General features: G+C 29.6%; 1 protein-coding gene across 1 annotated transcript; it reads right to left on the minus strand.

The window, feature by feature from the left end:
- Positions 1-5,462: 5,462 nt before the first annotated feature.
- On the minus strand, positions 5,463-6,505 carry LOC105628090 (protein S40-4). Its single transcript, XM_012209429.4, has one exon. It carries the CDS (start codon positions 6,339-6,341, stop codon positions 5,808-5,810), a length of 534 nt encoding a protein of 177 aa, XP_012064819.1. The 5' UTR covers positions 6,342-6,505; the 3' UTR covers positions 5,463-5,807.
- Positions 6,506-12,260: the final 5,755 nt, after the last annotated feature.

Raw genomic sequence — 12,260 nt, forward strand, 5'->3', positions numbered from 1 at the left:
TCCCAGGCCACTTTCAGCATAGCCGTAATGGCCTCGTCCCATATGAAATGTTTCTGCAAAAAATGAAAAATAGTGTTTCAATACTAAGGAGGTATGTTGATGCTTTGTAAAAATTGAATGATGATATAACTTAAACCAAAGTGTACCTGAAACTCCTCCCAATAAAAGTCTCTCGCCTCTTGTGGTACGGCATCCCATGTGTATCCTTCTTTATGCAGCTGTAGCTTGATTATCCTCATAATTTGCCTCGCTACTCGAGAAGGTGGATATATGCTGAGAAAAAAAACAAAAGTGAAATATAATTAGACGAAAGCATCACAATCTGAACAAAATATGCCTTTGGAAAAAGTGAATAAGTACTTACTGTCCCGCTACCAAACTGAGGCTAATACATGGATCTGCTGATGCTGCAAAAAAAGTGACAAATGCTATAAATGCAGATAATTAATATATAATTGAAATGACAATAATGACATTTATGATTACCTTGGACAGTAGGTGACTGTGCAGCTGGTGGAGACTGTACTGGTCTAGAAACGGGGGAAGAAGAGTAAGGAGCAGAAGGATCTGATGGCGGTAATACTGGTCGCTGAGCAGAGGATGAAGCCCCAGACGTACCTGAAGAAAGATGTGATGGCGGCAGTACAGGTCGCTAAGCAGAGGATGAAGCCCTAAATGTACCTGAAGAAGGATGTGATGGCGGCAGTACTGGTCGCTGAGTAGAGGATGAAGCCCCAGACGTACCTGAAGAAGAAGGAGGGATAGACCCTCCTCGTCCACGGGCACTGCGTCCTGGGCCACGACCTCCACGCGAACGACTACCAGACGCGTCTGAATCAAATGCTTTGCCTCTAGCCATCTGTACTGCAGATATCAGAACCTAGATAAAATGAATTTATACAATTATATGAATTGTAGAACATGTGGTAAATGTGAGTAAAGAAAGTTAATAACATTGAAATTCTTCATTAATAATATTAATTACATATACATTTATCAATTTGTGACAGTAAAACTGCTCTAAGTATTAAGTGTCTTCAATATCATCTGCTTCCTCCTCCTCTTCATCATCTTCCTGTTCTTCATATTTGTCTTCTGAGGTACCCATGATGATTTTGAGTTTTTGTGTTTTTAGAGGGTAATAGCTCAAAGCCTAAAAGAAAGGAGCCTATTACGACCTAATTGTGTAATTTGGAGCACTAATTTAAGATTAATGCAATCTACATTCTTTTTTCCCAATTTTGGTACTTTATAGTTTTTGTGTGATTTTTCATATTATGTGTGTAAATGTTTTATTTTAGTGAAATTAAGTACTTAAATGAGTTTAACTATGTTGTAAATATGTGATTTCACCATTGGTATAAATTATATGCATTTGATGTAAAAAGTCCTTAGGAGGCCGAACCTCGACGGGGGATTTCCTTTGATTTTATGCCTTGTTTTCGTATTTTAAGGCCTTGTTATTTTGGTTTATGAGATGTTAGTATGATAAGGAAAATTGTTTGAATTTAAAATGTTTGATTCTGTTATTCCTTGTGCTGGCCGAACCACCCTCTAAGGGATCTTAATATTTTTGTTGATTATATTGGTGATTTAAGTGTTTAAACATGTTAATGGATGGATTAAGATGCTTAATATTATGAAAATGAAATTTCAGGACTTGATTTATAAGAAATCACAAGAGGCCGAACCTCAGCCAAAATGATAATTTAATTAATTTAAAATTTTAAAAGAAATTAATTAAGGAATAAAGGACTAAAATTCAAATTTAATTAAAGAACTTGAGAACTTAGATGGAAATTAGGTACCGTTGCAAAATTTGGGCCTAAACATGGACCTAGTGGACAAATTCAAGGACTAATGACTTAATGAGACTTATTTGAGGACCTATGGACAAATTAGTGGACCAATTGGATTAATTTGACTAATTAACTTAATTAAGGTCTAGAATATTGAAGGACTTAGTAAAATTAGAGACCTAATTAAATAAATTGTGAATCTATTAGGTCAAAATGGTTAATTAATTAATTAGGTGAATTAGAGGACTTAATGTAATATTGAAATTCTCATGTACCTAATATTACATGAGAAATATATGAAAAATGTGGATTATATATATTATGTCGTGATTAGAGTTTTATTTACCATTTTCGAGTACGCATACAAAGAAATAAAATATTTTTTACTAAAATGACAATAACAAAAATAATAATAATAATAACAATAACAACAACAACAACAATAATAATAATAATAATAATAATAATAATAATAATAATAATAATAATAATAATAATAACAACAACAACAACAGCAGTAACAATAATAATAATAATAATAATAATAACAATCACAATAATAATAATAATAATAATAATAATAATAATAATAGTAATAATAATAATAATAATAATAATAATAATAATAATAATAATAACAGTAACAATAATACTAATAATAATAATAATAATAATAGTAACAATAATAATAATAATAATAATAACAATCACAATAATAATAATAATAATAATAATAACAACAGTAACAATAATACTAACAATACTAATAATAACAACAACAACAACAACAACAATAATAATAATAATAATAATAATAACATGAACAATAATAATAATAATAATAATAATAATAATAATTAATAATAATAATAACAGTACATAAAAATTCCTAATCGCAACTATACAAAACCAATCATAATTTATTATAATAAAAACAAATAAAATCGCAAAAAAAAAAATCGAAAAAATAATCGCAAACCAAAACTTACCTGAAATTGTTTCCAAACAGCAATGGAGTGACCGGAGTTCCAACAGAGCGGAGCTGGCGGCGTCAGGCGGGCTGGAGCGGCGTCAGGAAGAGCTGGAGCGGCACTGCGAACGGAGGAGAGGAGAGGAGGAGGAGAAGAAAGAAAGAAGAAGAAAGAAGAAGGAGGGCGTCTGGCTTTTAAAGCCCTAAATTTTGCGACCGACACATCGGTCGCAAATTTCATTAATATCGGTCGCAAATTTTAGCTGTGTGACGTCGTTTCACTTCGCAATAAAATTGCAACCGATATGCGACTGAAATTGTCGGTCGCATATAATCGGTCGCAATTCGGTCACAAATCGGTCTCAGAACTTATTCCTAATTTTGAAACGCGCAATGTTGCGATGGAATGTAAGGAAATCGCAAATCGGTCGCAAACCGAAAAACAAAAACGCGAGAATTTTTAGCGCTACAATTTGCGACGGCTTGTCCATAGGTCGCAAATCGGTCGCAATTATGCGCTTTTTTGTAGTGTAAATTAGCAAGAGAATAATAAAGGGTTATAAAGATAATTGAAATTGATTGAATGTACATTTAAGATGAAATGTGAGGACCTTTATATAAAGGTTTATTAACCTCCTTTTAGATGCTGATTAAGAATCGTAGTAATTAGTGCTCAATTAATATTTTACTTTCCAGCATAGTTTGTATTGATTATTGAATAGGATAGCTCAAGCGAGTGTTGAATTGCAATCACCTAATGCCTCAAACTTGAACTAAGCGCGAGTCTCTTTTCATTTACTAAATTATTAAAATTCATAATTATAGGGAACAATAAGTTCATTACAAAGTTTTTAGTACATGTTTTTTCATAAAAAAATTATAAGGATAAATTTACGTATTCGAATTTCTTTTTTAGTTATCCTCAATTATAAAATTATTTTTTTTCAGAGTTCAATCATGATTTGTTAATCATCTAAAAAATCTTTATTTAAGTTGCCTTAGTCTGAATTATAGATTGCTTTTCTTTTTTTGAGTGTACAATTCATATTGTTAATCATCTAAATATATATTTATTTAAATTACCTTGTTATCAACAAATTTCCAATTTTGTGCAATATTAATATAAACATTGGGATAGCTCTCTCTTTCCTTTTCTCTCTTTCTCTCAAAATCTAAAATCTAAAAGTTCTCTTTTCTTTCACAGATCTGAATTATTGTCGCCTAAATATTTAGATTTATTGTTGTCCATATTTTGTGATTTTGCTCTCAGATCTGATTTTGAGTTACTCTTATCATCATTATAACGATTTTGTGTAGCGTCTTTTATTATTTGGATACTTATGCAAAAAGAAATATAGATCTCCTCTCCAATACAAATAAGAAGGTTAAACTTGTAGAAAGACTATGAAGTCGAATAGTAGCCATGAATAGCCACCAAGTAGAGTAAGCGATCGTTTATGACATAAATATTATACTATGTTAACTCGATCAGATATTTTAAATCAAAATTGTGTTTCTTTATACTTTATATAAGTGGTTTAATATTAGACTTTTTATACAAAAATATAAAAGCATATTGATTTATACCCTATATTTATATAAAGTTTCCAATTAATAAAATTTATAGTTTAATTTTTTTCTAAAAAAATATCAATATAGGGATAAAAATAAGTAAATTTTAATATTTAAATTATATTAATTAAATTTCCTTTTTTTTGAATATTAAAATTAATATGTCAATTAAGTGTAGTTTAATTAATCTATTCAAATTCTCATTTATATGAGAAGTGAAAATTTTCGAATTCGAATCTTTTCTACCAATTTGGTGAATGAAGAGAGGATTACCCTATTCTGTAGTCTGTGACGACCCTATTCTGTAGTATAAAATGAGAGACCATCCTATTCTATAGTATAAAATCAGAAAATTACCCTATTATGTAGTTTACATCCAATGTTTCTTTGAACATTCGAATGAATAAAAAAAATTAAAATAAATATACGACATAATGTGTTCTCAATAACATTGCAAATGGGTGCAGCAAATTCCGATTTGCTTAATGAAATCCTTTCGTAGATGACAATTTCACTCCACCTTCATAGCAAGCATTTATGCTATTCCAAACTTAAATTAGGAGTCTCTAATTCAGCAAAAATTGCAATCTAAAGGAACTTTATAATTCCTCAATCTGTTTTTTTTTTTTTTTTTTTTTTTTTTTTAATTTTTGATTCTCAAATATCCAATTCTAAATTTTAAAATTATATATACATCAAAAATAAACTTTCAACAATTTTTTTATCTTCAGTTTTTCCCATTTCTAAAATAACTTACGGATTGGCTTTTTTATCCAATAAATAAAAATAACTAAAAACCTAAAATCCTTTTTTTTTTTAAATCCTCATCTTTACCATTAGACTTGAACCATATACATATCTATAAAGAGAGACAATTACCAATCTAAAAAAAATAAATAAAAAGGTTTGAGTTTGACCCACAGTAACTCGTTCAAAGGAGTCACTATCTAACCTCAGAGCGTTTGCTTTTTCTTAATCCTTTCTTAACAATAGCAATAGCAATACCAACCCCACCCGCAGCAAACCCAAACTCCACCAATTGTTAAACCTTCTTTTCCAATTTTTTCTTTTTATTCCCAAAATAGCCCCATCTCCCTCTCCAACCATTTCAACTTTCAGCATTCAAAAAACCATAAAATTTCATAATTTATAACAAATTAACAACATAAAACAGCAAATTTCCTCTCCATTTTCTGACACAATCTCGATTAAGTTACCATATCCCATCCAATACATGTAATACTCTCTTCATCAAAATTTCAAATTTCAAAATTAAAAAAAAAAAAAAAAAATCCCCAACCAAAAAAATTAAAATCCCCCGTCTATCTCTTACTTGAAAAAAAAAAAAAAAAAACCTGTAGTAGTCACGAATTCCTCTATCAATCCTTGTTATTTCCTGATATTACTTTCTCCGGAAAAAAAAGAACGAGAAAAATAAAAAAAAGGCCCTCCATTTCTTGATATTTTCAGTCTTGAAACCCAGTTTTTTCCCAAATTGCATTTCTGACCCTGCTCAGATCCCTTCCTTTCAATGTCCTTCCCACTCCTTCATGTACAGAGAATGATGCGATTCTCGTCCTCGCCATCTGTTTCGCCAGAAACTCGTGCGGTGGAACCCTTGATCCTCCATCGAAGTAATCTTCGCCGTCCACATCATCGTCGTCGTCATCCACATCTCTCCTCCGATTCTCCCTATACTCGTCTTTCAATATCTTCGACCAGTCTGGTATGTTCACCGGAAGTGACGACGGAGTCGCGCCTGCTTGGTCACTGCGTCTGGTCGTTGCAGCCACTGCTGTTGATTTCTTACCGAGTCTCGAACTCGCCATAGCTTTACGAAACTCGGGCGAGTTAGAACGAGTTGTCACTGAGTTATTATAAACATCAGACTCGTCGAGTTCGAATGCCGAAGAATCGTGTGTGAGTGGCGCGTGCAGGCTCTGGTCGCTTGATAAGAACCGGTAGTTTTGTCTAGCAAAGTAGCTCTTACTGGTTGCCATTGAAGAATATAAAAAGATCACTTATGTCTTTCGGCTTCAGCTCTCTCTCTCTCTCTCTCTCTCTCTCTCTCTCTCTCGCTCGGTCTGGCTTTGGCTCTGTTACTCTGTTTTCTGTTAATGGGCTGTTTGGTTGTGGCTTTCGTCGAAATAGGAAGGCTTTGATCGGCTTTTATAAAGGTATTTAGGTTGCAATATAGTGGATAAGGCTGCCTTTCTTTTCTGCTGTTTTTAGTTTTTAGTTTCTTTTTCTGTGTATTGAAACTACGAAATTACCCTTCTAATGTTTTCGTCAAAATGCCACATCGGATTTTCCAGTTACATTACTTCGAAAGTTATGTAGATGTTTTTTTCTACTGATCATACGTGTACCGGTTTTAGTTCTTCGGCCATTAAAAATTAATATTGTATAATTTATATGAATAGAGGTTTTATCTTTTCTTTTATAAATATTAAAAAAATAAAATTTTAAATATTAAAAAATAAAATTGGAATTAAGGTACAGAATTTTTTTTAGTAAAATTAATTTATTATATTTAATATAATTAAAAAAAATTTAATTCATCAAAACAACTAATTTAAGCTAGTTGTCTTTCATTATACATCTAAAACTGATGTGGAAAATCTGGCAAAATCATAAACACTTAAGGGTAAAAAAGAAACGCTGACGTGCCACGTGTGTCACTTGTGCTCGACCGTGGATGGTCGCCACGTCCGATTAAACAGTAACGTAAAAAAAAAACTTTCTACTAGTGGACAAAATAGGGGTATTATGGGAAATACATAATTTGTCTCTTGCGAGAACAATATTTGTACTGCTAGTTACGTATTTGTCGCGACGCGAATAGAGAGGGGGAGGTCTATCTGACCTGGTTATAGAAAAGAGGACAAAAGTGGACCTGTTTAGACGATCGAGGATCTCGACACGTGTATAATCTTTACATAAGGGACACGTGGCGTGGTCTTATCATGCATAGAAGGTGGGGGCGTGAATGGCACGTGAAGTGGGATCCCCACTAAGATCTAGCGCGTCCTTCTTGCCAGCTGGACTCTGCTGACTCTTCCCCGTCTTCTCAAACTCGACATTTCAAAATATCGCCAATTTGTCGCTTCTTCTTTCGAAAATGTCATTTTCCGATAAATTGAGATTTTTGGAAAAATACTCACCGTACAACTGTGAGCCTATTCACAGTAAATCAAGAAAATAATTAACCGCTTTTTAAAAAAATATATATTCACAGTAAACAATATTTGTAGTATCATTTATTATTTTTTTACCTATCTTTTTTGAATAAGTCATCAGCGCTCTTATTTATGCCAAATGTTTTTTCACATTCACTCTGTGAATAAATGAACCTATTTTTCGATTTTTTTTAAATATCCTTAAAATCAGAAAAGGAACTGTGTCTAGGGATCAGCATTACGTTAAACTACTTCCAATGAAAGCAAATTATTTTGGATTCAGTCTTATTAAATTTATTTTTATTTTTATAGTAACCGGATCTGAAATCAAATAGTATAAAAATTAAGTCTAATCCAATTAAATCAATTAAATTGAATCGGTTTGGCTTTCATTATTTCAGAGTAAATTTAGCTATTTTGAACTTAAAATTAATTCGATTAATTATATTATATGATAATTAAATCAAAATTGAAAATCATATAGTTTTCTCTAATCAAATCAACTCGAAAATTGAATTGCTAAACAATCATTCGTATATGTCCAAAATGAATCGATTGGATTTGATTTTCGTTAGAAACCGAGTTTTGCATACTGCAAAGCATGCAAGTGGGATGGGTACAATAAAATTTACACTACTTGCATTCAAACTTATTTAAAATTTCGATATTAAAATTTATTGTGAAATTACCATATAACCAAACTCATTTAAAATCTTAATACCTGCATCCTTTCTACACCTATTTAAGTGATACCCAAATCTGTTTTGAATAGATTAGGACAAGTAGGATACCTACTAAACCAACTCTCTTCATATGAATACTACCTTCAAACTCAACTTAACATGACTCATCTCAAATTCAATAAAATTTTTTCAAAATGCTCATATCCAAACTCGTTTAAAATGTTAATATTTGCATCCGTTTTACACTCATTTCAATCTGTTCTAAATAGATTAAGATAGGTAAAATACATACAAAGACCAATTCTATTTATATCTATAGTACCTTACTAAGTCCATTATATAGAATAAAACCAATGAAAATTGTAAAAAAGTTAAAATAAATATCAATTCATAAATATGAAAATTTATAAGTAAATAGATTGGTAAACAGAACACCTACAAAAAAATCCGCCTCGCTTCCATCCCTTTGCTTAAAATATGCTTAAATTTCACATGAAATATTTTATTATATAAATATTTTTAAATTATAGAATGGATTTTTAATGGATAATTGGTATCCGCATTTTTAAATTCACATTCGATCTAAATCTGTAATAAATAATTAATTTTATATTTATTTCCATCCTAAATCCATTTAATTAATATCTAAATCTACTTTAAATGGGTTTTGGCGAGTTTGATACTCGTGAAAGCCCGCCTCTCCCTTCCGTTTTGTTTAGTTGAGCATCACACTTTACATGTGAAAGGGAAATTTATTCTTTTGAAATTATAGTGATTTTTAAGTCAAGATATGATAAAAGTGATTCAAGAAAGGGAAAAAAAAAAAAATTCGAATAATGAGTTCATGATTCTAAATTCCAATGATAATGTGGTTTTTGCTGGCTGCCATAGGAATATTTATTGGGTGGTTGCTATAGTTTTGCATTACTAATCTAACAATGACATTTCAAAGTGTTTTATCTTGATAATATCTTGCATTATATATTCTTGGTTCTCCAAAATAAAAAAAAAAATAAATTCTTTAGAGTTATTGGATTTATTTTTTTAATAAAAGTATTAAAGGTTGCTTGCCTAATGACAATGTGCAATAGATTGTTTAACAAGATATTATCCTATTACAAATTGTAATTAATCAATTTTTAATTCTAAAAGTTTCATATTATTTTATTAACCATACCTCAAGTGTATGGCTTCTTAATATAATTAAGAAAAGTTATTTCCTCCATCTTTTTATATATAGGTAAATATATTATATGTTTTATACATTTATTAGAGCTAATAATCCAATTATGGAAATGGATATAATATATTCAAATACCTTACCCTATCTGGTTCGATTATATAAAATTTAAATACTAATAATTAAATATTAGGTGGGTTTATTACTAGTGTACTAGTTTCCAATTTGGGTAGAAGCAGAACACATGATTTTATTTTATTTTATTTTACAATCGTTCAAAATAAAAGGAAGAAGAGGAGAAGGAACCTCGTCTATCTCAGTGGCCTCTCCATTAGACAAGGAGAGCTAAATTTGCTAATTCATGTGCTACCTTAGTATAATTTCGTTTGACGTGGAGTAAATTGCAATTAGAAATACTTCTAAAAAAGAACACAGTTTCCATAATTGTATAATTATTTTTAAAAAGGTCGAATTTGCTAGTTAATAGTTTATTAAAATTAAAATGTATGATTATATTAAATACGTGAAATACATTAGCTAATTAAGTGTAGTGTTGTTGGTTTTCTCACTTATTTAAAGAGTGAAATATTTCGAATTTGAGTTATCTTGATTACAAAAGTTTTCACCAATTTGATGAACCAAAAGGAGCGCTAACCCCCTTTCTACTTTTACATCCCATAATGCTATTTTTTTTTTCTTTTTTTGAGGAAATGGTATTAATTAGTTAGCTACCTAGTATTCATCACATATGAGAAGAAGTACTTGATACTAAATAAAGAAGCTAACATTTGAATTATTTATGTTAGCTTTGTTTACTAAATATCTGCAATTTTATTATTGTTTGTATTTTTTATTTAAATAAATAATCTATTTAATTATTTTGTTTTTTTTAAGTGTTTAATACTCTAAAGAAATATGGCTTTTTAAGATTATTATTAAAATTATAATGTAAATAGTCAATACTATATATGTTATAGTGGTATTTTAGTTTTACAATGGTTTTGTAGAATTCATTTCAAATTCCATCAAATCTGATAGAATTTTAGTTTTAAATATAACCAATGAATTCTTGAAATTTAATTATGCATCTTAATCAAATCAAACAATTAAAATATGAAATCAATTGAATTCGACAAAATTTTGGCTTATAGAAATGAACCGATAGTATAAATATTTTCAAGTTTATGTTGAAAGTTATAAAGATCTTATTTGACAACAATTTTACATATAATGTTTAGTATTTTGACTCGGTCAAACATTTTTTATTATTTATAATATTCAGCGATATAATATTTATATTAAAATGTTTAGAGTTCAAAATAGTAAATTATGAAATGTAACTCCCATATAGTGTCATCCCCTATGTGGATCCGACAATACTCGAGTCGGATGTAGTCAAAGATCAGTAGTGGTTATAAACCAAAAAAAAAATATATTTACTAGATACAATTTTATAACTTGAAGTATCTAATAGATCAAAATAAAGCTGAAAGTGCCATAAAATTTTTTTTGTGAAAAATACAAGAGTAAATGTATACATTAACTTATTAGTTTTGTATATATAGAGGCCGTATGTTCTATCCTCTATAGCTTCATTTGGAAGACCTTATAGATAAAGATTCAATTCAATCCAATTTTGTTGGAAGAATTAAATTGATTTTTTATATAAGAATTTTCTAAATACAATAAAATAAATTTTATTTTATTTTATTCTCTTAGCAGCCTTCATTTATTTAAAAACAGTTATTGATATAAATTAAGAATATTGTTGTGTATTTTGATTACAACTTCAGTCTAACTAATTTTAGGAGATAACAAGATTCTTTGTTTTCGGTAGGTATTGAATTGGATCAAAGGCTTGCAATTACCAATATAGTTGAAGTTTCAATACAACCATTGAAATCTAATAGATTGGATATGTCTTATTTTCATAAGGTAGTTAGTAATTGCAAGTCTTTATTAGAGAGTTTGCCTCATATTGCTATTATGTTTGATATAAGATTGGCGAATCAGTCTGCTCATATTCTTGTTCTGCTGCTGTTTCTATGCTTGATTTTGAACGGAGTAATAACTTCTCAGTATTTTATTTCCAATTGCATTCTAAGAATTTAAACATTATCTGATAGGGACCACATGAAGAGAAAGAAGCTATTTTACAAATATAATTAATTCTCATGAATCAAATAATAATTTGCAAATAATTAATAATCACTTGATATGATGGCAATTGCAAATGCCTATTCTATAGCTAAAAATTATTATTAATAAAATTTATTTTATTAATAATTTATAGCTAAAAGTCCTGATATTGATATAACATTGTGAATTTTTAATGCCCTAGTTTGATTCCAAGCCAACCCCACAAAACTGCTTTCAACATTATCCACGCATAATCAATCACCGACTAAACTCAATAATTCAAGAATTATAATTCTCTGCTTCAAATGATATTTTTCTATACCAATCTCTAAACTTTGGAGGCGAAAATTAAAAATAGAATTTTCAATAATAATTAAGTAAGAACGATTTTATTAATAATAGATTTGGAATATTTCAATAATGATTACGTTTATTCATATGATTTTAATGCGATGTCCGATTAAATCTCTCCTCTTAACTTATAAAATTGGTGAAAATTTTTGTAATCGAGAAAGTTTTCACTCTTCACATTAGTAACAATATTAACTACATTGTATCTAACAGGCTACATTATAAGATAACCTTCTCATTGGCTAGTAATAAAAACTATCGTGATCAGAAAGTGAGAAGACTAATCACACCACACCACCACACTATACTTGATCGGCTATCTTAACTTATCTATTTTCTAAATAAACATATGGATATGTTGAGGCTTATTGCCTGAAGATATAACCC

The sequence above is a fragment of the Jatropha curcas genome, chromosome 1 (assembly GCF_041381405.1).
Source record: "Jatropha curcas cultivar XTBG-Jc1 chromosome 1, XTBG_Jcur_1.0, whole genome shotgun sequence".
Lineage (NCBI taxonomy): Eukaryota > Viridiplantae > Streptophyta > Magnoliopsida > Malpighiales > Euphorbiaceae > Jatropha > Jatropha curcas.

Bases quoted from the DNA above. Each gene is read 5' to 3' on its own strand.
- LOC105628090 (XM_012209429.4), bottom strand. From the start codon at position 6,341: ATGGCAACCAGTAAGAGCTACTTTGCTAGACAAAACTACCGGTTCTTA.